The sequence below is a fragment of the Cydia splendana genome, chromosome 2 (assembly GCF_910591565.1).
Source record: "Cydia splendana chromosome 2, ilCydSple1.2, whole genome shotgun sequence".
NCBI lineage: Eukaryota > Metazoa > Arthropoda > Insecta > Lepidoptera > Tortricidae > Cydia > Cydia splendana.
The window spans coordinates 29,299,493-29,325,305 of NC_085961.1; the positions used below are offsets into that span (position 1 = coordinate 29,299,493).

The 25,813-nt window shown below is 36.9% G+C and overlaps 2 protein-coding genes across 2 annotated transcripts in view; one reads left to right on the forward strand and one right to left on the reverse strand.

The window, feature by feature from the left end:
• LOC134806111 (synaptic vesicle glycoprotein 2A-like) overlaps positions 1–3,682 on the reverse strand; it is a 40,856-nt gene extending 37,174 nt beyond the window's left edge. The window contains exon 1 of the mRNA XM_063779388.1: positions 3,368–3,682. Within this exon, the coding sequence (XP_063635458.1) occupies positions 3,368–3,449 (82 nt within the window). The 5' untranslated portion in view covers positions 3,450–3,682. The remainder of the gene's footprint in view (positions 1–3,367) is intronic.
• The window catches only part of LOC134806110 (cadherin-87A), a 484,783-nt gene that overhangs the window by 269,918 nt on the left and 189,052 nt on the right, over positions 1–25,813 (forward strand). The gene's annotated exons all lie outside the window — the stretch shown is intronic.

A 25,813-nucleotide genomic window follows, 5' to 3' on the forward strand; every position in this document is an offset into this window, starting at 1 on the left:
ACCCATGTTAATTTATTCTAATTAGAGATTCCACGAATATTCGGAAACTATTCGGTATTCGGCCGAGAGCGGGGCTGAATATTCGGTATTCGTTATTCGGCCAAATTCACTATTCGGGGCATCTCTAATTCTAATCCCACGCCATCGAAGTCGCGGGTAGAAGCTAGTATAATATACTACTAATTTTGTTATCGGGTAAGCCAATATTGTTGACTCGTTCACGTAATTAAAAACGTCGGTTCAAGGGTGTCGTGGTTAATCGATCATCTAGTCTAGATCTAGATACTAAACACTATCGTGGCAATTTAGATTTGATTGTAACAAAATTATGACACTGCATGGTTATCTGTGCATCAAGGTAAATTACAGCTTAGTATTCACATTTTTAAATGGCAACGTGGGTACTTACTTAAGTTTTTTTCATATTGATTCGGGATATTTTTTATAGTAACTTGTTCAAATTTGAGCTGCTAATGAAAACTATAAAATTATAGCCATTGCAACATTTTTACGAAGTCAGTCCTTTTTTAGGTTATGATTATTTGTACCTAAGAATAGAACTGCATGTCCAAGGCCGTAATACTTAATCCGCATAGAAAATTATATAACGTTAAGCCTAGTAAGCCTGCCTGTTCGTTCAGAACTAGCGATACTTAATAATTTTATCGTTTAATGGTTTCGACCTAATTTCGTTTACTGTTGCTAATCCATAATGCAGACAGGTATTTAACTTAGGTTTACGTCTCGTTATGAGTACTAAATCCTGTTTAAATCTTTACTTAAGTACATTGTTTTAGTACAGGCTTTATGTACAGGTAGATACTGAATCGACCTTTACTGAAATTCATTAACCTAGGTAGGTACTATAACTAAAATAAATAATATACAAACAGCAACACTTTTAAAATCAAGGGCTGAAAAAAATCACATCTAGACCATAGTCTAATAAAACATGGTCTTCTATTCCCAGAGTGACACAGGCCTACGTCACAATAACATGGCCGCTATATATAGCGCTATCGCATATTATCGTATAGCGCTGTCGCATGATGACGTAGGCTTGTGTCAGTTAGGTGACCTAGAAAAGACGGGAATGGAGTACCAGGCGGAGTATATTATTATACCATGATCTAGACTATATTTGCAAGAGCAGATTGAAATTGGTTCAATAGAAAAAAATAATGAATCTTGTCTAATTTTCATTTAGTTTCAGTTGTAAATCGTTATCCGTATACATACGTATGGTATGTATACATACCATAACAATATGATTTTAGTACAATATAGCTAGTGATATAGCAGAGGGAATTACTGAGCAAATTTTAAACATAAGTATGTTTTTATAGCACCTAATTAATTAATTTTTCATAAGTATATTTTGTTTCCTATTAAATATATTAAGAAAGGGTCACTCACGTATTTTAAGTCGAAAAATGCTCGACATGTTTCACCCCGTACCGAGTACGGAATACGTGAGTGACCCTGACCCGTTCTTAATATATTTAATGTCTGTGTCTCACGGAAGTTTTGTTATTAAAATATTTAGTTTCCTTCTAACTTCCAGGCTTTACTCCCGCTTTTTACGAATATTCACTATTATCAGTGTGGACGATGGTATAGTCGCCATCAGATATATCGGAGCTGCTGCTGTGCTTAAAAATATCTGAACATACCGTTTAAAAGTCTTGATAACAGAGGCTTTGTTTCAGATATTTGTGAAAACCTTGGCCGCTCTGATATATCTGATGGCGACAGTACCGGCACAGTAGTGTGGTCGCCGAATCAAAGTACTTTGATACCTATGGGGTTGCCACGCAACGCAACCGACATTGTTTCATCATCAGTCAAGAAATTTGGGGCATTATCTATGAAATGAAAAGGGAGGTTATTGTCGATAGCGCTTACGCCGAACAGGCGGCGTAGCACGGTCGCGTTTTTATCCCTTGTCACCATGCCTGTCACGTTCTAACAAGTATGTAAGTGCGAAAGGGACGCGCATAGTGATAGGCGATAAAAGTGTAACCGTGCTGCGCCCGCAGCATTGTATTTATATCGGAGCATCGTTAATGATGGCGTAAGCGCCATCGACAATAAGGTCCCTTTTCATAGATAACGTCACATTTGCTTTCGATGACAATTCGTACCTTGGCACAGTGACAATCAATATGAGTTAGAGTTAGACCAAGAAAAGTCTGCAACGATTTTGATAGCACACGCAGTGCAAGTGTTATTTTAAACGTCAAACTTCTATGAAATTATGACGTATTTCACGTATTCAATAACACTTGAACTGCGTACCTGTGCTATCAAAATCGATGCAGACTTTTCTTTTGGTACCTATAACTCTACCCCCTAAGGACCTCAATGTTGCAAGGTGCGAAGAATTCCTGGACCGTAAGTATTTATTAAGCACCATTTTAATGAATGCTGTAATTACCAGGCGACATAAAAACCGTCACGTTTAGACTTATCTCACTTTTCACACGTGAGAGTCATTAATAGCAAATGATAAAAAAATATATTTAAAAGTGCTACAAAACGTACAAACTTAATTTTGAGCAGATTTTTGTTGTAAAAAAGTCTCATTCCAATATTTTGTTGACATAGCAACCAGTTTATTCTATGAAACTATCACTTTATTGAAGGTGAAATTGATTATGGTGTATGTAGCCTATGTTGGTAGGTACCAATAGTTAATATTATACATATAATAATTATATTATATTTCAGATGTTTGCGCATTAGTGTATATGACGCTCTATTGTTAAACCAAAATATGCAACGGTAATCCTAATCAGAAAAATATTTTAAGGTACCTACATGTTCCGCCTGGTTATTTTACTCAAAAACTAATATTTTGTAATTTTTAGGTACGTACGTTATTTTATGGTGCCATTTTTATGTTACAGTACCTAACTTAAATCCATAATTTTAATCATAGCTCAAACATTTTAAATAAGAATTTTTTAACGGGTCACTCAAATTTTTCAAATCGAAGATTGCTCGACATATTTCGTCCCATAACGATAAACTTTATTGAGAGCCACACAATCGAGCAGCTTTGACTTACAAAACGTGAGTGACCGGTTGTAATATAAGTATTTAAAAACAAATTATTTTGTCTATAAAACCTCGTATTGTTTCTTTTGCATTGAATCGTGAGAAATAAATTGTTTAAATATTTACTATTCATGTTACAATCAAGGTCTAAGATAATATCGAAGACACTTTGACGTAATCGAACATATTATTTACAACACGAAACTCATTGCCATAATAAAGTCATGTTCATGACAATGACACATGTATTCATAGGAAAACTGACAAAGTTAACTGTAACACAATGATAATACTACAAAATATTTACCTGTCTGTTCAAAAGCATCCTCAAAAGTAATATCATTGGTTTCCTGTCCATCCTCCAACTTCTGATCTTCAGAATTCTTCATTTTTTTAACTTATAATATAACAATAACTTAAACTGGTATTTTATCACGCGAACATAACCTAACTCTTCATTTCAACAACATAAAACCAAATTTTATTTAAACTAAGCACAAAAAATCACACCGTTCTAAAGTCTAAAAGGTTATGTTTTTTTGTAGAAATACCGTTCGATTCAAACCATGCTGCTTTAAATGATTAACTGGGCTTGAACGCTTGAACCGCGTGAAACGTGGTTCGTATGCGGAGTACAGCGCGGTACTAAATATAAAACACATGGTATGCGGACCATCGTTCATAATGTGAACGGATTGTTCGTAAATCTTATTGTAAAGAAATACGGTTTATTTTCACTTTGTCAACAAAGTTGCTGTTGCTTCTGCTATCGTCAAATTTAACGGTCAATGTGAATCTTATTACAATGTGTTAAGGTATCAATAGACAATGTCTTCATCAGTTCAAAACATGGTCTGTTGCATGGACACTGCGATCATAGCATTTCGCTGCATGGACAGCCAAAATATTATTGACAGATATTTTCTTGTTGTATCACCAATTGTCTTTGATTTAAAAGAAAAGCTAGAAGTCTGTTGTCAATTTATGGGTTTACCTTTATTTTGCCGTCAATTTTTCTGCGGATTTTCGTTTCACAGAAATTTTTTCAAGTATTTTAAAACGTAAAATAATCTTTACATAGAATATTTACTTCAAGTAATTTTAGTTCGGATTAGTTATGTTTCACCAAAAATTTAAAACATTAGTTTTGTTTCAAGAACAATTTGTTCATGTAATTTCATTTCACATAATCATCGATCTGTAGAAAGGTCACTTCTTATAAATACGGTTCACCACAATTTAAAATACAGAATAGTTATTTAGTCGAATTTTATTTATTTAGTCGTTAATTTAACGCAATCTGCCTCTTTGGAAGGAATTCGTTTTTAGGGGTTGCCGTTCTAACCTAACCCACTTTTCTGGCAATAGTTCGTTTTCTTGGGGGTCGCAGTTCTAACCTAACCTAACCCACTTTTCTGGCAACATTTCGTTTTCTTAGGGGTCGCATTTCTAACTTAACCTAACCCACTTTTATGGATAAAGTTCGTTTTTATGGGGGTCGCAGTTCTAACCTAACCTAACCCACTTTTCTGGCAACAGTTCGTTTTCTTGGGGGTCGCAGTTCTAACCTAACCTAACCCACTTTTCTGGCAACCGTTCGTTTTCTTGGGGGTCGCAGTTCTAACCTAACTTAACCCACTTTTCCAGCAAGGGTTCATTTTCTTAGAAGTTGCAGCTCTAAAGTAACCTAAACTCCTTTTTTAGCAATTTCAATGAATACTACGAGTATATGAAAGGTAATTTTGTAAAATAATAATTGTTAAAATTAATATTCTGTGAACTGTATAGTGTCGCACAAATAATTTTCAATGAATAATAATTCTACAGTCAGTTTTTTATTTTATTTAAAAATCTTTGTATAAATATTCTGAATTTTAATCAAGTTACAAAATATGTTTCTTTGAAATGAATAATCGAAGAAACAGAATTAATTGTAACAAAAATGTGCGATTCGATTATTCTATGAATAATTTTCTGTATAACAAAATTCTGCAAAAAATTTGGCGATAAAATAAGGGTACACCCAATTTATGTCATTCATTCAAATGGTTCACAGTTTATAGTGGTTTATAAGGAGTTTATTTTAAATAATATTAATAATGACTATACCGAGTGAGGTCGGCAAACTATTATTAATGTTCATAAATAATTACGACAATGTGCGAAGTCGACGTGAAGAGTTGTATGACGAAAAACTGCAATGTTTACAAGTCGTAAATAATTCAGTAGGTTGGTGCTCTATTAATATTTTGATACTTTAAGTAGGTACTAGTTCTAACATTTTGAAGTATTATCGATTTTTTTGGTATTATCGAGCTAGGTCTTATTTACTTACACTACATTTCATTTTTCGCCTTGTTACAATGGTATATGGTGAGAAAGTGTCATCATCATCATATCAGCCTTTTATCGCCCACTGCTGAGCATAGGCCTCTCTTCGAGTACGCCACTTATCCCGGTCCCGAGCCAATCTCATCCAGAAGTGACCCGCAGTCTTCCGGATGTCATCCACCCAACGAGCCAACGGACGCCAGGCACTCCTTTCGTCTATAAGCGGCCACCATTCCGTTAAAATTTTGGCCCACCTGCCATCACTCTGCCTGGCAACATGTCCCGCCCAGCTCCACTTGAGTTTGGTAATGACGTATCCGACGTCTTGCACCTTGGTGCGACGTCGGATCTCAACATTCCTCACTCGATCTTGAAGTTTGATGCCGAGCATGGCGCGCTCCATGGCTCTCTGTGCCACTTGGATTTTATGCACTGCCTGCCTAGTGAGCGTCCATGTCTCGGCACCGTAGGTCATGGTGGGCAGGACACATTGGTTAAAGAGGCGAGTCTTCAGGCACTGTGGAATGTTAACGGGCTTGAGGATGTCCGCTAGTTTATTGAATGCCGCCCAACCCAGCTGGATTCTCCTGGAGATCTCCTTCTGCTGATGTGTTTTGTCAAATGATAGAATATGTCCAAGATACACGTATTGCTCGACCACCTCCAGTCTCTCGTTCCCAACCGAAAAAGAAAACCGAGAAAGTGTAGAGATACCTATGTGTTTGTCGTTGACTGTACTTTACATAGTGGTAGAATTTATGTGAGCTGACTTTGAGTGCACGTCAACATATATTTAATTTATTTCCTTAGTACCTTACGTGTGCACAGAAAATCATAAATATTTTCTAGTATCAAAACTATAATTGCTACTACACAAAGTGTGATCAGCCCAAGATTTTTTGAAAATCCCGCCAAAACTGTGTAATATTTCAGTAGCCAGACATTGTTACAATGTGTGTGTAGGTACAATGTAATAATTTCGGCGACACTTTTATTTAAGTACATAGATAAAATATGCTTTATTAATATTTTCAAACTACATAGGTACCTATGTGATATGTGATGCTTGCAGTAAGGAGCATTGAACGATTCCGCATTTTTACTACACCCTGGTATTGATTAGGTAGACCTATAATATAAACGATTTGATACCCCTAACAAAAAATAGTTACAATATAAGTTTTTAATTTTTTGGCGCAATTCTGTTGAGGTTGATAAAACATTCATATTGCAGAAAAGATGCTTAAAAACTGTTTTTAGAATGTACATAGATGAATCGCTGCGTGACGTATTTAGGGAAAAGCGCTTTTTGACACTTACCGGCATTTATATATTAGAATTAAGTCTATTTGTAAAAAATCACCCTGAATATTTCACAAAGCGTTCATGCAAAGAAAATGTCAGATCGCAATATAAATATAATATGGTACTTCCGAGGGTTAGCACCTTAATATATAAAAAAAGCACATTCATATCAGCTATTAATATCTACAATCATCTGCCTAACGAAATAAAATGCCTAGAAGGAAATACTTTTAAAAGATGCCTAAAAAACTTTTTAATAGACAAAGTCTTCTATAACTTAAAAGAATTTTATAACTCGATTAACCTAAATGATTAAGTACTAAAATTTAGTTTAAGATAAAATATAAAAACTTAGTTTAAGATAAAATGTAAAAACTTAGTTTAAGATAAAACCTAGTTTAAGATAAAATAAATTGTATGCCCGAAAAGGGTAAAACTGTTGATACTGATCAAAAAATCTACTTAGTTATAGTTCTTGTACCTACACAGTTTACACAATAAATATTTCTGATTTCTGATTATAAAACCCTTCTTTTTTTAAAGTCAGTTTAAATCAGGGCTCTCCAAACCTCGGCCCGCGACGCGTTCCAATCCGGCCCGCCGACACCCAAAGCGTCCGGCCCGCAGGAACCAGGCTCCAGGGGTTCTGCCTTAACAAAAGCAAATATGGCCCTCAGGTAAAAAAGTTTGGATACCCCTGGTTTAAATTATGCGTCATAAAGGCAACTCGAGTGATACGTCATTCATCAAAACCGGCTTATTTTTTTTACACACGTCACAAATAACACTTTCTCACAAACATACATGGACTGCTAAAATCAGAATCTTGGTTAAATTTTGACTACCTACATCATAGATTAACCTACATTATGGGGTCACGTCAAGAAAGGCGTATGCAGGTATTCAAAGGGTCAGCAACGCGCATGTGGCATACTAGTGGCGTATGTTCACAGACTTACAGAACCGCTTACCACCAGGCGAGCGTACCATTGTTCAAGACCAACTTGGCTTTATAAAATGATATTTTTTTATATTGGTGGAATTTGTGACAGTTGTGACATTCTGGAATACCGGTACGATTGCCCTTAACACCAACTAAGCTACCGATGCTTATAGATCGCTTCTGGTGCGAATCTTTGCATTCCTTTCTTTTTGTTTACATCACGCCTTAGAAGGCGCATATCCCATCTACTAAGCATTTTCTATCTTAACGGAGTCCCAAGTTATATTAAAAATTCACCAGTAACAATGTTCCAGCCATAATAAACTACATAATTATTTATTTATTTAAATGTTCCCAATTTTCCCATCATGTAAAAATTGCATTATCGCTCGCAGACGTATTTACTTGATAAAATCTTGTTTAAAAAGCATGTCTACAGATAATATGATTTCAGATGTTCCCCTAAGTAGCAGATTAAGATAAGATTATGGATTTCATGAAAGTCATTGTAAATGTCAAAGATAAGTATAAGTATTACTGGTTTCAATCGTGATATTCAGATTAAAAATATAAACACTACATACTTAATAACAAAACCTTTCTATTTTCCGCATTTATCATTTTGTTTATTAAATATATTAAACCGGGTCACTCACGTAATTCAAGTCCAAAATTGCTCGACATATTCAAAATACGTGAGTGACCCGTTTTAATATACCCGTTTTCTCAATAAATAATATATATATATATATATACCTAGGTCTGTATCACGGAAGTTTTGTTATTTCGTTGTCTATTTACGCAACATATTTTTTTTCTTTATATCGGATATACTTTTATTATTTTTGTGTCCCACTGCTGTTCAAAGAACTACTTTTTCTACGTCCACTTGTCTCGGCTACGCAATATCTTAACTTAGTAGTAAGTAGTATGTACTACTAATAATTATTATATTTAATTATTTTAGGCCCTTAACTAACATATATAACATATATTCGGTGCATTGACTCGCATCGTTATTAAGTAAGCGTGGGAGTATTGAGTACAAATACGAGATTACGTCATTCAACAACATCACTAAAGGTTACGTTATCAGGATTCAATGCCTAACGGACTGATAATGTAATCAACACCCTTGACTAAATTATAACCGGTATTACGTAACAAGAAATTATTCTACGCATTGTTTATTATCGGAGGAATGATACGAGTAAAAGGGTATGTTTTATTATGGGTCACTCACGTAATTTAGATGAATTTTACTCGAAATGTTTGGATCTGATACAGGAGCACCCACAACAATTTTAATGTCTCAGTTTCATAGCACCATTATCATCATAACTCTTAAATAAGAGCCTGGGGGCCTACCGCGCAAACCTAAATTCGCAAATTGTGGGGATCTTTCTCCTTTACTCTCATCAAGACGTAATTAGAGTGACGGAGAAAAATGCCCGTAATTGACGAACTTCCATTTTCGCGGTTATAGCCCGGCCTGGCTCTTGTCGGTGGAGTAATCGCCATTCCGTTCTCTCTGCCACTGTTTTGAGCTCCTGAAACGTCACTACGTTGATTTTCTCTTTGGCCTGGTCCAAAAACGCACGTCTCGGTCGTCCTCTGCCTCTCTTTTTTTCTATTCTACCTTCAATTATAGACTTTATGTAAGTATCATAGCACCATATGTACTTTAAAATAGATCTCAGTGACTTTAGAACCTCTTACATATTGAAATCATTTAAAAATCAGTCTCTTTATTCATTCTATTAGGTACTTTATCAATCTGTTTAATAGGAAATAATGTCAGCTTTCTCGATAAACCTTCATAATGGCTACTTATATAATCAATTAAAGTATTTTTCTCCGTGATAGCGGTGTCAGGAATCGGTCAGTCGCCTCCGATTAGCTTCATTGGATTACCCTGTTTTACTGACAGCAACCTACTTGTCTGATGTTAGGTTTCACAAGTTATTAGGGATGATTACACAACCATGTTAGTAGGTAATTAACAAAAAACCGGACAAGTGCGAGTCGGACTCGCCCACTGTAGCTTCCGTACTTTGGGGTCATCCATTAATTACATCACACGTTTAGGGAGAGGGAGGGGGTCAAGAAAATGTGACATGTTGTGACAAGGGGGAGGAGGAGTCACAAACTTTGTTACGTCACTTTACTTCATCAGTAACCGAAAATGTATTTAAATTATTTTATACGCTAATATACATTTAAATAACAAGTTTTTGAAACGGTATTCGTTTTTATTCGTTTAATTTTATTTCCTAATCAGTTTTGGGTTATAAAATTACTACTATTTCTTTTGTCAAAAATATTTTGATATAATATTAAATAAATAATTGCCGATTTGTTGTTATAGCGTTTTAATCTTCTGTCGAAAGATGGCAGTAGCTTTACTGTGGCTACATAATTGACATTGACAATCCGCCTCTATTTCAAATTCTCTTTGATGTCTGTGTGATTGGTTATCACATAATTTGCAACTTGACATTACGCGTGCACATGATATAATTATCAATCAATCACATTAGTAATTGACAGTAGACTTGACGTATGTACAATTGTACACATTGTACTATATCGCAGATCATACCCACTAGATGAAGACACACGTTAATCGAGATTTGCCATTCTTATTCATCAACATGCAGCAGCAAACATAGGGAAAAAGTGGTTTCAGTCAAATCTCACGAAATTTTAGTATGATGTAGATTAAAGTCTCCTGATTTTTTTTTATAATGGCGCAACTCTCTCAGAGGTATACTTTCAGAAATAATTAGGTTTTTATTGTTCTATTTCTGTGATGTCTTTCCTACTACAATCGATACCTTGTGACACACACTGACATGACAGTTGCTGATGGTATGATTTACGTAAACTAGGTATGCTGCATATATTTTGTATGAAACAACCCAACTAGCAAATCTATGTGCTATAAAAGTTGAGAGCACGTTTTTATTTTCGCTTTTTGGTGCTATAAACGGTGTAAAAACAGTCGAGTAAAAGTCCTGTACGCGTTTACTCAACGCGACAAGGCGCACTTATACAGACTAAAAGTGTTATAAAAATCGAGTAAGCGCTGTATAAGAAGCAAATCGATGCTGTAAGAGTTGAGTAAAAGTGGATAAAAGCACTTCTAGAGTTTTAATAGCAACGATAGTGCTTTTACTCGACTATTTGTTCACATGTAAACATTAGCAATTTACTATTACTCAGTAAAAGTGTTCTATAAAAGCAGCCGCACTGCTTTTTCTCAGCAAAAATGTTTCGTAAAGGTAGCCGGATTGCTTTTACTCGGCATTTTAAATGTGTAAGAGTGCAGTAAATGCTTTTATTCAACTAATATGTGCTAAAAACGATCTCAGTTAAGCGATTATATTTCAATTATTTGATTAAGTTTGAGGCCTAATCGCTAACTAAATTTATTATTTCTCAAAGTATACTTCTGAGAGAGGTAGTCCCCATACAAAAAAAGAATCGAGAGCCATGAATATACATCATAGGTACTAAAATTTCGTGAGATTTGACTGAAACCACTTTTTCCTTATGTTTGCTGCGGGGTCCTTTTACAACAGACGTTCCAGATCGACCGCTGGATCCATAATGCGAAGTCTAAAAGAGGTGATCTATATACGATATGCACTCGCTGTGATAATTTTGTACCCCAGGACCGAAGTGATAAAACAACATTGACATATTACGCCATTTTAGGAATTAAGTTTAAAGCATTAAGTATTATAATTGCATGTGAAACGAAATGAGCGAAATACATTGTATTTCAGGTTTTGAAGTGTGACCTAGCTGACCTAATTTGATGAAATGATACGAGTAGAAATACTATTATTACAATGAATTGTAGAAGCGAAACCATTTCATTGTTATAATAATGCGCACTTCTAATAACAAAACTTCCGTGAGACACAGACATTAAATATATTAAAAACGGGTCACTCACGTGGCCCGTGGGTGGCGTGGCGGGACTACGTTGGGTGAGTGACCCGTGTTAACATATTTAATAATGCGCACTTCATTTTGTTACAAAATTATTTACATAGGGCCACTAGCACGTCCCAGATTTAACCAACTAAAGTATGACACACGCTAGTGACGCTAGACCGGGCCGTGCCCGGGCCGAGGTGTCCGACATGTAATTTTCTATGACGGCTGATCGGTGATCACGTGGTACTTTCCATAGAAAACGAAGCGCCGGAAGCCCCGGCCCGGCCCCGGTCTAGCGTGAGTCATCCTTAACTCGGAATTTCTTAAATCGTTTTTTTTTTATGTTTGTTACCTCATAACTCGGTCATTTCAATATTTTCCGTCAAGCGATTTCGAAAAATATATGTCCCCATGACCTTTTCCTTACTTCGATAGGGAACGTGCATAAACTGTAGGGGGCAGCACCGGTGCCCCCTGTTTATTGACGCGAAGTGTAAATTTCAAGTTTATGCCTCCAATGTACCTAGCCCACAAGGTGGCAGAATCTACAATGCACAAGTAAACGTACATGAACGGTAGAGGGCAACACTTGCTTTGGTGTGAAGTGTCAATGTATAGTTTATGCAAAGACATATGTAACTTCGTATAAGACGAATAAAGTCTAAGGAAAAAACGTGCCTCGGAATTCAAGCAAAAGTCATTCTCGAATAGATGGCGCACACACCTTTAGCCTATCCTCGGCTAGATGGCGTGACGACACCGTTTCATATTTAACAATTTTAACACATAGATATCAGTGAATGAACATGGATCAAAATGATATAAAAATAATACAATCATTTATCCATATATATACATTTTTTGATAACTTTATACGTTTTCATTTTGAGTTTTAGTCGTGTGTCGATAGATGGCAGTAAATTTACAGTGACTACAAAATTTACAATGACAGGACCCCTCTATACTATCTATTCTTTTTGGTTTATGTTTCCCATTCAGGCCACAAGATGGCCGACCCTCCAACTCGCACGGTCCCTAACCAGGCCTCCGTCACACGCTCAAGGCCACGCGCTATATGCCTACCGCTCGGCGTATCGTCGACGATACAACCGACAGAGGGCCGCCGAACGCCCGCCTGAACGCTCGCACCGCACGTTTCCCGCGCTTACGCTTCGAAATGCCGAAACCACGTAATTATTGTGCAGTAAATGGGTGTAAAAGTCAAACAAAGGAAAAAGCCTATAATAAAGATTCATCATTTTATGGCGGGCTAAAGGTCCCACCTGAAACGTTTAAGAATTATATTGAAGGGTTAGAAAAAGTATTTTTAAATAATTTTGACGACGTAATAATTAATCGGCCTGGTAGCACCGTATTACAACTTTCAAAACCGTTGATTTTCCGTTGCTTTGCTCCTGAGTATTTATTAAAATTATTTACGCAATTTAGGATATTTACAACTATAAAATTTAATAACAGAGAATTCCGAGAAGGGAAAAAAATATAAATCATTATATAAAACTAAAACATATTTGATTGACTAATAAAAAATATGGTTGATCCGCAACATTCGTTTTATTACAATAATCATCATAGGTAGATGCCTACAACCCTAGCGCATTCTTACGATGACGCGTTAGCACGTGACTCGCACGGCGGGCAACACAGTCTCGACTCTTTGTGCGCGTACTTATGGTACATTTCTTCTTGTCCTGAGCAGCAGGTATTATTATTAAGGTTTTGTAGGCTATTATAGCGTAGGTATTTTCGCTTTTGTTTGGGAATTAAGTATCTGTTACGTAGTAACTATTTATTAATCTGTGCCCTAACGGACAGCAAAATCTTGACTAGATTAGTTTATAAATTGTTATATTTGTTATAGTAAATGACCTAGAACTCTGTGTATTTTACAAATAATACAATCAACTCACGTGTATGGTCCATATATTTTACACCATGTGACCTATTGAGCATATTTAAATGATACAATAAAATTATTACTTAGGTACTAATATTAACGTATAATTTAACCAATAGTTTGTTGGCGAAATCCTAAACTTTGTGAGCAGATTCGATAACATACTTATGGATATTTTCCGATTAATTTTTGGAAAATCTCGAAAAGACGGAGTCATAGGGTTCGGGGGGTCTACAGATCTACAAGTAAATGTATATGCTGATCAGCTGGTGACGCCCTTGGATGCTGATCTATCTGTTGTATGTTCTTGACTTTATTATTGTATGTATCTGGCATTTTGTCCTGGTTTAGTAAACTTTGTAGATCACGGCTATGCGAAGGCAATGTCAGTAAGATTTATCTTAATTTCATACTCCCCCAGTTATCAAATATTATAACAGGGTGATTCAGGAGACGTGAGCAGGACTAACACTGCGCATTTCGTAAATTATAAGCAACTGCTTCGTATCAGTATTAGTGACGTTAACGTTAATTTTCTAGTCATGTTGAAAATAAAAATGTTATTAATTTATTTACGACATGCATGGTCACCCTAAAATTAGAATACCTACTAAAATAAACTAGGTACCGATATTCTGTGTCAAATTGAATGTCATCACTGTCATCACGGTCTGGTTACTTTTTCAGTTTTTTTTCTTCGTAATCAAAATGCTGTCATTACGGTTAAAGAGGTTTTATGTTTATTAATTAGGTCTTGTAGGGTGACCATGATTGTAGAGAATTAAATTTGCCCTCACCAAAATGTAAAAAAATAGGAAAAAGTGTGGTTTCACCTAAATACGACGGTGATCGATCAATTATCAGTTACTGAGTGTGCAGGATTAGTCCTGCTCACGCTTCATGATTCTCATGAATCATCCTGTATATATTAGACACAATGCAATAAAGTAGCTTACATTTAATTGATATCGGAGCTTACATAGTTTACTATCACGACCTTAACCTACTTTAATGAATATACAAACTTTCTGTACGATAAACTATTAGTTTTTAGGTACTTACAGTTTGTTGGTGCAATATATTTCTTCATTCATAAGAAGATTATGAATTAAAGGATATTATAAAGGGTTTAGTGCTGTGTTTGTCCAAATAAACATTGCGTGGTTAATTGCTCTGTCTGTCTGTTACCTCTTCACGCATTTTTAAACCGTCGGTTCGTTTGAAATGAAATTTGGTATGGAGATATAGTCCGACAAGAAATAGTAAAAAAATATTGAGGGCGCCACTTCCTACGTAACTGTAACATTTTTGACGTAAAATGCTTAAACATGGCAACAATTTAGTATGGTTTTTTTTAGTTCCATTTAATTTCTACTATTTTATGTCGCACTATAGTTTGCGGCCCAAGGAAGGACATACCTATGATAGTTTTTATCAATCATTATCATCATACCACGCAAACAAAGTCATGACAAGAAACTAGTTTGTCATAAATGTAGGTATAGGTACAATTATCTATACAGGGATGCTGAACTAATAGTTTTCTGTACATGAGAAACAATAGCAGACCCAATATACTTCCTTGCGGTACCCCATTACTAATTTCTCTAAACTCTAAACATTAATTCTTCCTTAAGCCGTATTGGCTTTCCTTTTAATATAGGTAATAGCCGGAAACGGAAACTAGTTTCCAAAATGGCCACCCATGTTTTTGGGGCGAGGCGATTAACTCATCGAGATAGTTAAATTAAGGATGTACTGATTAGGATAGTTAAGATTGGGAGCTGATTGACCACGAACACAATAGATTTTAAGAGTGGCGTTAGGTCAGAAAATTGGAAAGGTATAAAAGATATGGTGCGACGCGAAACTTCCGACGGAAAATTTGGCGACCGCATGGGTTTAAAAACAAATAAATACATAAATAAATAATAAATAAATATCAGGGGACATCTTACACAGATCAACCTAGCCCCAAACTAAGCAAAGCTTGTACTAATGGCTGCTAGGCGACGATATACATAAGTACATAAGTTGTTGAACAAAATTGTCACCGTATGAGGAGTACAATCTATGTTTTAATTCTTTGCTCGTGTTACAGGCCACACCCGGTATAGATAAATACATACTTATAATATATACATAGAAAATACCCATGAGTCAGGAACAAATACGTTCGAATCCGGCAGTATTACATATTGTGACACGGCACTTTGTATGGTTAGTTCAGTTTAACGTTTTTAGGATTGTCTCGAATATAGTGTAGTTTTGTTCTATGGCAAGGAAGTCTTTGATGTAGCAACAATATACATGACAGGCATTCAGCCAATAGGAAACAAATTGAAGCTGATGGTGTTGCTACTTCAAATTAAATCCTAAATTTATGGAATAATATTAATAAATATTTAAGTCAAAAACTTAATTTATAAATACAAAATAGGTTGAAATATATTCAAATAATTGAATATGATTTATTTCTTTGGGTTATACTTGCATATAAAATTATTCCATGAATTTCATTAGTTACTGTTATTTTGATTGTGTCATCCCAGGGACAGAATGGTTTGAGATCATTTCCTGGCTGGTTTTCGCCCTGGATGGGCATCTTTTATACATAGAACAGTGAAGCGAAGTACATCATGCTCTGGTAGCATCGATCAGAGGCTTGGTTATGCAGTAGCCGCTGCATCCATGAGCTAGGGAGCTCATGCTGTTGTTATTTTGCCACAAACAGTAAGTAGAATATGATAATATATGGATGTCCTCAGGTGCAACTCCTTGTTGAATCTTTGTTTGACCATTTCGCTTTGTTTCCAGTCTGCTGGTAAAACAATGTGGTGGGGAGGGAGTATCAGAGCTGTGAGATGAGTCCACTCTAGGAATTTCCAGCTGGTGAGAAACTTAGATCATATAATGTCTCTTAGGTTAGCAGAGCACATGCTTCTAGTTATTAATCTTGAATTGTTTCTTTCAGCTGATTGGGGGTTTCGTTTTTATGTTACTACGTATGTGAAATCAGTTCGCATATCAGAGTATGGAAGTCTGTCCATATTCCTAAAACTTCAAGTGTGTCTGGTGAGCAGTTCGCCATAAGAATTTCGCTCTTCTGCTGGATGGAGGTGACGTCACCTTCAAACTGAGACCTTAGTCCTTCGGTGTTGCTCTGCGGTGTCGGGTCAGATTCCCGCTGCAGCAAATCAGCTTCGGCACAGCGGAGGATCACACGTCGGGCTTGAACTGGTGGAACATTGTTATGAGGTTGGTGTACGCTTTCCTTCCGTCCTAGAAGCATTTCCAAATTTAAAGTTAAAGAATTTAGTAGAATCATATGTGATGGCAAATGATAATTTAGGGACTAACAAATTTAGATAGGTCTGCTTGTAAATCATTTTAGAACCATTTCTGGCACGACCCAGCTCTGTCGTCTGACATTATTAAAATAAGGTGCTTATGCTAGCTTAATGATTTACATGTAGAATAACTGCCCATGTTCGAATTAGTAATAAATGATGTGTCACAGAAACTAACTTTCATTCATGTCCTTTATTGCCCTGAATAGTTGATGGAAATAAGTTTAGCACCTGCTTGAGCTTTTGGTAAGATTTAGTTTTTATTTAATTTAGTAACTTTAATTGTCCGTGAGTTTCCTCAGGGAAAGCCCACAGCCGGGCTAGGAATATTCACGTGACAATATCGGCACTACTTTGAAAAAAAAAAACTCGTATCTTGTTCTGTCAATCAAAAGAAAAACATGCATGAGATGCATTCATAGTTACTGCGTTTTAACTTGAGTAGCAGTGTGAGTACGAGATTTTTTCAAAGTACTTAGTGACGATATGTAAGTACCTTTCTAATTTTCTGTCTTAAAACCATCTCTTGATCTTCTCGATCTTAATCTCTCTCTCTCTTTCTCTCTGTCTCTTGGTGTCATAAAATTCAAAATGCTTGTAGGTCTTACCCAATCCATCAATTCTTGTTAGTAGGTAAATTATAATGTAATGTAGTATTACTAATTAACATGATTGATGTTGAAATTGAAGCGTATAAGTTTCGATTAAGACCAATCGAGCGCGATATGATTGGGCCACTTGAAGCAGTGTAAACGACCTTTAAATATACAGGGTGAATTACCCTCTTGGACCAGAATGGACTAGAAAATAGATGTAAGTAAGTACTTTAATAAGTCTTTAGGCAAAAATTTCTGTTAACTTTTCTTTCATTAGGCATAATACTCATTGAGACAATTCTAACAAACCCAAATACAAGCCTGGGTATTGCAAGCGTTCATATCATGTGATGTTGGTTTACGTACTATCAGGCGGGCCGTAATTAGGCAGGGGAGGTAGGGAACCATTGAGCAGTCGGGAGGCTCGGGTACCCCCTTGTAATAAGACCAAATTTACGAGGTGGTGCCCTAGCCTCCCCAACGCTTGTTATAACCACAACCTGGCCATACACACTAGGGTACGTCTGTACAGTTCAAGCACAGCCGAAGATGGTTAGAAAACTGCACAGTCGAATGCCACATACGCTACGTTTTACCTGTGCAGTTGGCAAAACTGCGCAGGCATATCCTAGTATGTATCCAGCTTTACCTTGTCTTGTGCTGTCGGTAAAGACGTAACTTGCACGAAGTTATTTGGTCACGTGGTTGGAAATAGCGCGAGTAGGGTCCAACCTGACGGCTCCTCTACACGAATAGCCAACGCCGGCCAATCCAAGGGACGCATTTATGCATTAGAGGGAGCAAGTGATATTGCTATCTCAGTCTACCGCATGGCTGCGTCCCTTGGATTGGCCGGCGTTGGCCATTCGTGTAGAGAAGCCATGAAATATGCGGCAGATTCCTGCAGCCGACCCGTCTCCACACGTATTGGCTCGCCTTTCCTGTGGGATAAGACAGTGAAGCCGAGAGGGTAATGCAGGTGCTCGGCATCCCTGCGTTTCCTTAATTCCGTCCCAGGTGGTGTAATATTAAGAACTAATAATCTACCCTTCTTAGAGAAAGAGAGATTATTGATAATTTCTATTCAATATCCGTTCAATTGAAAGCGTAAATCCATACTTACATACTTACTTAATATTATAAATGCGAGTGTGTCTGTCTGTTACCTCTTCACGCTTAAACCGCTGAACCGATTCGGACAAAATTTGGTATGGAGATACTAAGTTTGGGCCCCGGGAAAGGACATAGGATAGTTTTTATCAATCATCATCATTATCATCACGCAGACGAAGTCGCAGGCTGATTTTACATTTTCATACACTTGCCAGCCTACAATAAAAACGCCTGAAGAAATAGTAGTAGCAGAATGTTCTCAGCGTGATATTGCTAAATTTTTAAACGTGGTTCGTTTGTAAAAAGGTCAAAACCAATCGAAACTAAGTTTTAATTTAACGTACCTATCTGTTAAAATTACATGACACAAGATATTTTGATTCATTTATTTTTTACGGCATTTAAGAATAAACAATATTAAGTTTCCAAATCAATAATGAACCACTCGACATAAACAAAGTTTTGAGAAATGATTTTCAGACACATAACATTTAAGTACAACACGTTATTGTACGTATTACATATATCCAATGACTATGGGATCTATGGGGTAGAAGGAGGACAGACAGACAGACCTACATGGAAAATATATAAAGTACCTATTATTGGAACCCTAAAAACGTCCTCGATTCTAAAGCCCAAAGAATCACAAACAGAAATCTCTCCACAAATTATAATCATAACATTCAAATATTGTGATTCCATCAACATTCAGTTTGAAGGTTTCCATCAAACCCTAAAATCAACAGAACTTGATCTCAGGCTTGGTTTCCATAAAGTTGCTATTTACTTAAATTCAGATTCGTCTAAGGCTAGGGGCCTATTCTACTAGTTTGGCGTGACAGGCAATCTTGTACACTGTAGATGTATAGCTCGCACATCTTCAGATAGAACGTTGATGTTACCAGCCCTATAGTGCCTATTATACTCATTGTATGAGATCCGACACGCGTTGATTTTTAGGTCACTACGGGTAAGTGCGGCATATGGATAAGTGTGGCTGGCCTTCCCACGGGACCTACACGATAATTATATTATTTAACTAGCAAACCCCGGCTTCGCACATCAAATTATGCACTTAAACCTTCCTCAAGAATCACTATCGATAAATGAAAACCGCATGAAAACACACAAACAGACAGACGCGGCGGGGGACTTTGTTTTATAAGGTGTGGGTAGTCAACTAATCATGTTTGCGAGTTCGTACATTTGATTACCTTGTTTTGATGGTATTTGAAATTTCTGGACTTTATTATTAACGGTTTTAGAAATAGTTACTTGTTACAGGCAGAATCGTGACATCCCCAGCCGCGCACTTTTTTGTACGCATGCCAGAAATACTACTTTGTGCGCTTTTGTGCGCCTATGTGTATGACGGAAGATTTTTTTTAATGCATGATAAATATATTTTGCTTGAAATCTTGAATCGCTTTTATATATATATTATTTAAATAAGAATTGAAAAACAAACTTTTCAGTAAGTAAATCATTATGTTAATGTCACACAGCACATACCAAAGCCCAAAGCTCATAAGGTCAATCAGTTTTATTTATACCGAAGGGTACAATGTACTTCACAATATTAATTTGTCGTATTTACACTGTCGTTCCGACCTTGCCTTCTGTTTTGTTCCTATTTGGACTACCGCCAACTCTCACTCCAAACTAAATACACTATCCGACCAAAAGTCTTAAACATCTTCATAAAAACAAGCGAAAATCACACAAATTCGAAGGAACATAAGAATCATATCGCTAAACAGCTAAAAAGTCGCTTACGCTATTATGATTCTTCGGCCATCAAACTGATTAATTTGAGTGCAGCATACATTGCGTGTTTTATCGAGGAGAGGTGTTCTAATGCTAGTAGTGATGGAGTAGTGTACAGGGTGTAAGGGTTCAATGTCGTTGTGTCTTCGAAGTATGGACAGAGACGCGTGTTGAACGTTTCGGGCGTCTTTAACGTAAGGCGCGCCGTGGAGTAGGAGAGGAAAACGCAGTTAGGTCTTATCTAAAGGCGTAAGACTGACGGATTACCTATAAATGTAGGTATGAACATTGAATTTAAACATTGAATCTCACGTCTTAATAGTAGTTAAACATTATTTGTATGTCTTTCCCATCACGGAACAATGGTGTTCCGGACCTTTGGGAGGCGTGCGCGGAGCCGAAGCCAATACGTAGAGGCCCTTTTGACACTTTAATGAAATGTAAGGGGTACACCGAGCGGAGGCTGCCCTTGCCCGTGTCATGGGACGCACGTAGAGGCAGCACCGGCCAGGGTGTAAGGACTATTGAGAGTTGATGGAATCTAAAATGAACTAGGTTATTGGGTGAAAGCGATGGACTAAGAACTGAGCTATGGGGTAAAAAACCGGACGCCTGCCTAATAAAACGGTATGCAATTTTATTTCCGGCAGACGGTGACTCGCCCTCACAAGATGGGCCCCCACAAAAAGCGACATCTAGGATGGCTCAAGGGCAACACCGGTGTGAGCGGCTCAGGGGTGTCGAGAGGTGTGCGCCGCTTTCTACCCAGTGGCTGTTAACAGCCACTGTGCCAACTCGCGTCTTATGCATATTTCACTTCCACCCCTGGAGCTTATAGCTCTAACGACTCCACTCTGGCCGGCCGGCTAAGGCAAGCCAGAGGCAGAGAATCCTGTCCCACCCACCCTCCTTGCGGGTAACAGAACTCTCCAGGAGCACTCGGGTACGTGAGGTCGCTAATCCCCAACAGCTCGCCACAAGCTGCCCTGCGTTGACTGATTGCACTGGTAAAACCAGCGGGCGATGGGGTCGTCACATCCCTACGCCTTATTATTTTTATATTTATTTTTTAGGATCATAATGCCCCAATATGATAGCGATTGTAGCTAAAACTTTAACGCAAATAGACATAACTTATTTGTTGACCGAAGCGAAGCGAAGGTCTACGTTTTGACTCGGGCATTTTGCTTTCGTATGTCCGGATGTTCTCCTCTACAGGTCGCAATTCTTAACCGATTCTCGTGAAATTTTGTGACCGAATTTTATGCCTAAATAAATTTTTTTTGTCAATCCGGTTTTTGGAAATTTTTAAAAATGGCGGAATTGTGATACCTGTCGCCTAAACAAGTAGTCGTATCGATATCATAAGAGTTTTTTCTTTTTGATATATGTTTATAGATTAAATGGCCAAAAATTCAGAAAATTTGTATCGCTGGTTTCGGCGGTATTTAGATATTTAGTTTTTACTTGAGAATGAGTAGCTAAATTTCGTCAGCTTTAGTAAGAACTATCATGGCGCATTTTGCAAACGTTCGCTTTTTTGTTTGCATAGGGAGGTCCCTGGTTCCATCCCCAGTAATTGTATGCTGCTACATAACTTTTTGTATTTTTTTATACTTAAATTTCGTATCAATCGTTGTTTTTTATTTTATTTTTTTATTTTGAAAAAAATCGTATTTTTTATTTATCAAGCGCGGGCTAAGCGCATTCGTTTATTTTTTGCAAGAGATGATGGCTTTTTGCGCTTAAAGAAAATTTGATTCTTGAATATACGGCGCCATACCTTTGGCCTATGCTCGTCTAGATGGCGACACCATTTTATATTTAACAATTTTTACTCATATCAGTAAAAGAACATGGGTCATGCAAAATGATATGGCGTTCTAAAAATAAAAAAAATCATTTATCCATACATATATACATTTATTGATTTTTTTTTCATTTTCATTTTAATCCTGTATCGAAAGATGGCAGTAAATTTACTGTGACTACAAAATTTAGTATGACAATAACCCTCTACTACATATAGGGACCGTGCGCGTTGGAGGGTCTGCCATCTTGTGGCCTGAATCGGAAACATGTACATTGCCAAAACAAGTTCTAACATCTACCGTTCTTGTAGGTACGTTTCCTTATGCATAGTAGGTTCTGTCATCTTGTGGGCTACATCGGAAGCATAAACGTCACATTTACGCCTCACGCCAAAAATCTGACGGCTCCTATGCTACCCCCTATAGTTCACGCACGCCCACTATAGGGACCGTGCGCGTTGGAGGGCCTGCCATCTTGTGGCCTGAATCGGAAACATATGTGCACATGTACATTGCCAAAGCAAGTGCTACCATCTACCGTTCTCGTAAGTACGACGTTTCCTTGTGCATAGTAGGTTCTGCCATCTCGTGGGCTACATCGGAATCATAAACTACACATCTACGCTCCGCGCCAAAGACCTGACGGCTCCTGTGCTGCCCCCTATAGTTCATGCACGTCCCCTATACACTTTATTCTCTTTAGATTAGATATTTAAATTCTTACTTGAGAATAAGTAACCAAATTTCGTCAGCTCATCTAAATGCTATCATAGCGCAGTTGGAAAGACGCTTACAAGCAAGGATATGGGATAGGTACCCGGTTCGATCCCCAGTAAATGCAAAATTTTTTATTTATTTTTTGCACTTAAACATCGTATTGCTGATTGATCAAGCGAGCGCGAAGCGCGAGGTACGCGTATTCGTTTGAGTTTTTGTTTGAACATTTTTTTAGCGGTTTTAGTTCAAGGGCATGGCTGTTGCAGGAGTCAATTTCCACTTACGTTTATAGCATGGGCGGTCACCATCCATAAATCGCAGGGGTTAACATTGCCTAGGGTAGTGGTCGACCTTGGGCTCAGGGAACTAGCTGTAGGTTGCTCGTACGTTGCGCTTTCCCGGGCTCAAAGTCTAACTAACAATAATGTTAGTTAGACTTTGAGCCTTTTAATTTGGATCGCCTCGCTTAAATGGCCCATAATTTCCGCAAATCATTTTTTCTTCGAGGCAATTACTCCGTTCTCATTTTTTCCCAGTGGAATTTCTTCGCTTTATTTAATTTTTCGTGTACATTTTTTCATAAACTAAATTTTCCTTTTCTCAATTTATTCCCTTTTCTTTTTAATCCTAGTAGTTAAAATAACCAGTAGGTTTTTTTTTCACTAACTAAATATTCTCTATCTCCATATTTTCTCTTTTTTTTAATGTTAGTGGTAAAAATAACCAGGTTTTTTTCAAATAGGTAGGTTAGGGTTATTTTTTTTGATGACCCTAAAAACGAAACTGCTCCCAGAGATAGGTAGGTTAGGGTTTTTTTTTTGATGACACTAAAAACGAAACTGCTCCCAGAGATAGGTAGGTTAGGGTTATTTTTTTTGATGACCCTAAAAACGAATCTGCTCCCAGAGATAGGTAGGTTAGAGTTATTGGCTGACAGCGTTTGGTTTTTTACTTGCAGTTTTTTAGATTATGTTTTAATTTTAGTGTTTTTGATATTTGTTGTATGTGAAATACCTACAAGTAACAAATATAATTACTACACTATTAACATACAGTAACAAGAAAATATTATCCTAGATATTTAAAAGAACGAAAACTATAAGGAAAAGATTAATTTAAAAATATTAAAAATAGGCGATTGCGGAAGAAAACCATTGGGAAAATATGGGAACGGAGTAATTGCTACCAAGAATGAATGATTTCGGGAAATTATGGGCAACGCAAAATATGAGAACGGAGTAATTGCCTCGAAGAAAAAATGATTTTCGGAAATTATGGGCCACACTCGCGCACGAAGCTTCTTAGTTGCAGTTTACAGGTTAATTCAAAGGTAATGTTGGTTTCCTAACATAAGTAGAGTTAGACCAAGAAAAGTCTGCAGAGATTTTGACACTGGCACAAATAACATTGGAACTGCGTGTGCTGTCAAAATCTCTGCAGACTTTTCTTGGTCTAACTCTATCCACTTTTCTATACAATTAGTATGGCGACGTGTATACTTAAGGGGCATCGACCGTACACTGACATCGGGATGATATTTTTATCATGTTATTTAGTAGTCATCGTGCGTCTCGCTTGCGCCAATACATGTACGGACAAGAACGAGTGAAATGCACGATAACTAAATGACATCAGTTAGATGTCTTTCTGATATCAGTGTAAGTTTGAATTGGCCTGTTAGCCAAAAATTGTTTCGTATGTCCATAAATATGTTCTACTCTACAGGTCGCATATCTAAACCAATTCCCGAATTTTGTAAGCAATTGATAGTTAAGTTTTTATGGTCAAATTAGATTCTCTAAATTCTTCAAAACAACGGTACCATACATTTATTCAGTTTTAAACTCTGCTCGCGAGGTCTACAGCTCACAGAGCCACTAGTAATATTGATACTTACATTAAGAGTCCAGGCCTTCTTCAAAACCTCAATAATGAACCCAATTCAGTGTTCAGAAGTTCCTTAGACCACCTTTTGGCTGCAAAAGCAGAGGCCCTCTATTGCTCTAGCATATTCAAACAATAAAGAGGCAAATAAATGAACAAACGAGCGAATTGTTATTATTGACCGAAGCGTAGCGAAGGTCTACGTTTTGAGTCGGGCATTTTGCTTTTGTATGTCCGGATGTTCTCCTCTACAGGCTACAATTCTCAACCGATTCTCGTGAAATTTTGTGACCAGATTCTATGATTAAATAATTTTTTTTGTCAATCCAGATTTTGGAAATTTTTAGAAATGGCGGAGTCGTGATACCTCGAGCCTAAACAAATAGTCGTATCGATATCATAAGAGTTTCTTTCTTTTTGAGACATGTTTACAGAGTAAATAGCAAAAAATGCAGAAAAAAAATATCGCTTTTTTAGGCGGTATTTAGATATTTAGTTTTGTATGTCCGGATGTTCTTCTCTACAGGTCACAATTCTCAACCGATTCTCGTGAAATTTTGTGTCTATGAATAAATAAAAAAAAAATTGTCAATCCTATTTTTGGAAATTTTTAAAAATGGCGGAGTCGTGATACGTCGCGGTTAAACAAATAGTCGTATCGATATCATAAGAGTATTTTCTTTTTGAGACATATTTACATAGTAAATGGCAAAAAATGCAGAAAAATTGTATTGCTGGCTTAGGCGGTATTTAGATATTTAGTTTAAAAATACTCGAGAATAAGTAGCCGAATTTCGTCAGCTTAGTATTCGCTTTTTTGTTTGCACACAGAAAGTCTGGGTTCGATCCCCAGTAAGACATAACTTTTTGTATTTTTTTTTTCACTCAAACTTCGTTTTTTTTTACAAATTAAATATTTCGTATTGTTGATTGATCAAACCGATGTGTGGCGCTGTCATCGTGCACGGTCCCAATAAGCTATGCTCGCTAGGTCTACAGCTCAGAGAGCCACTAGTTATATTATGATCTTAATTGCAGATAATTATCATATGTAGTCGCAATGAAAC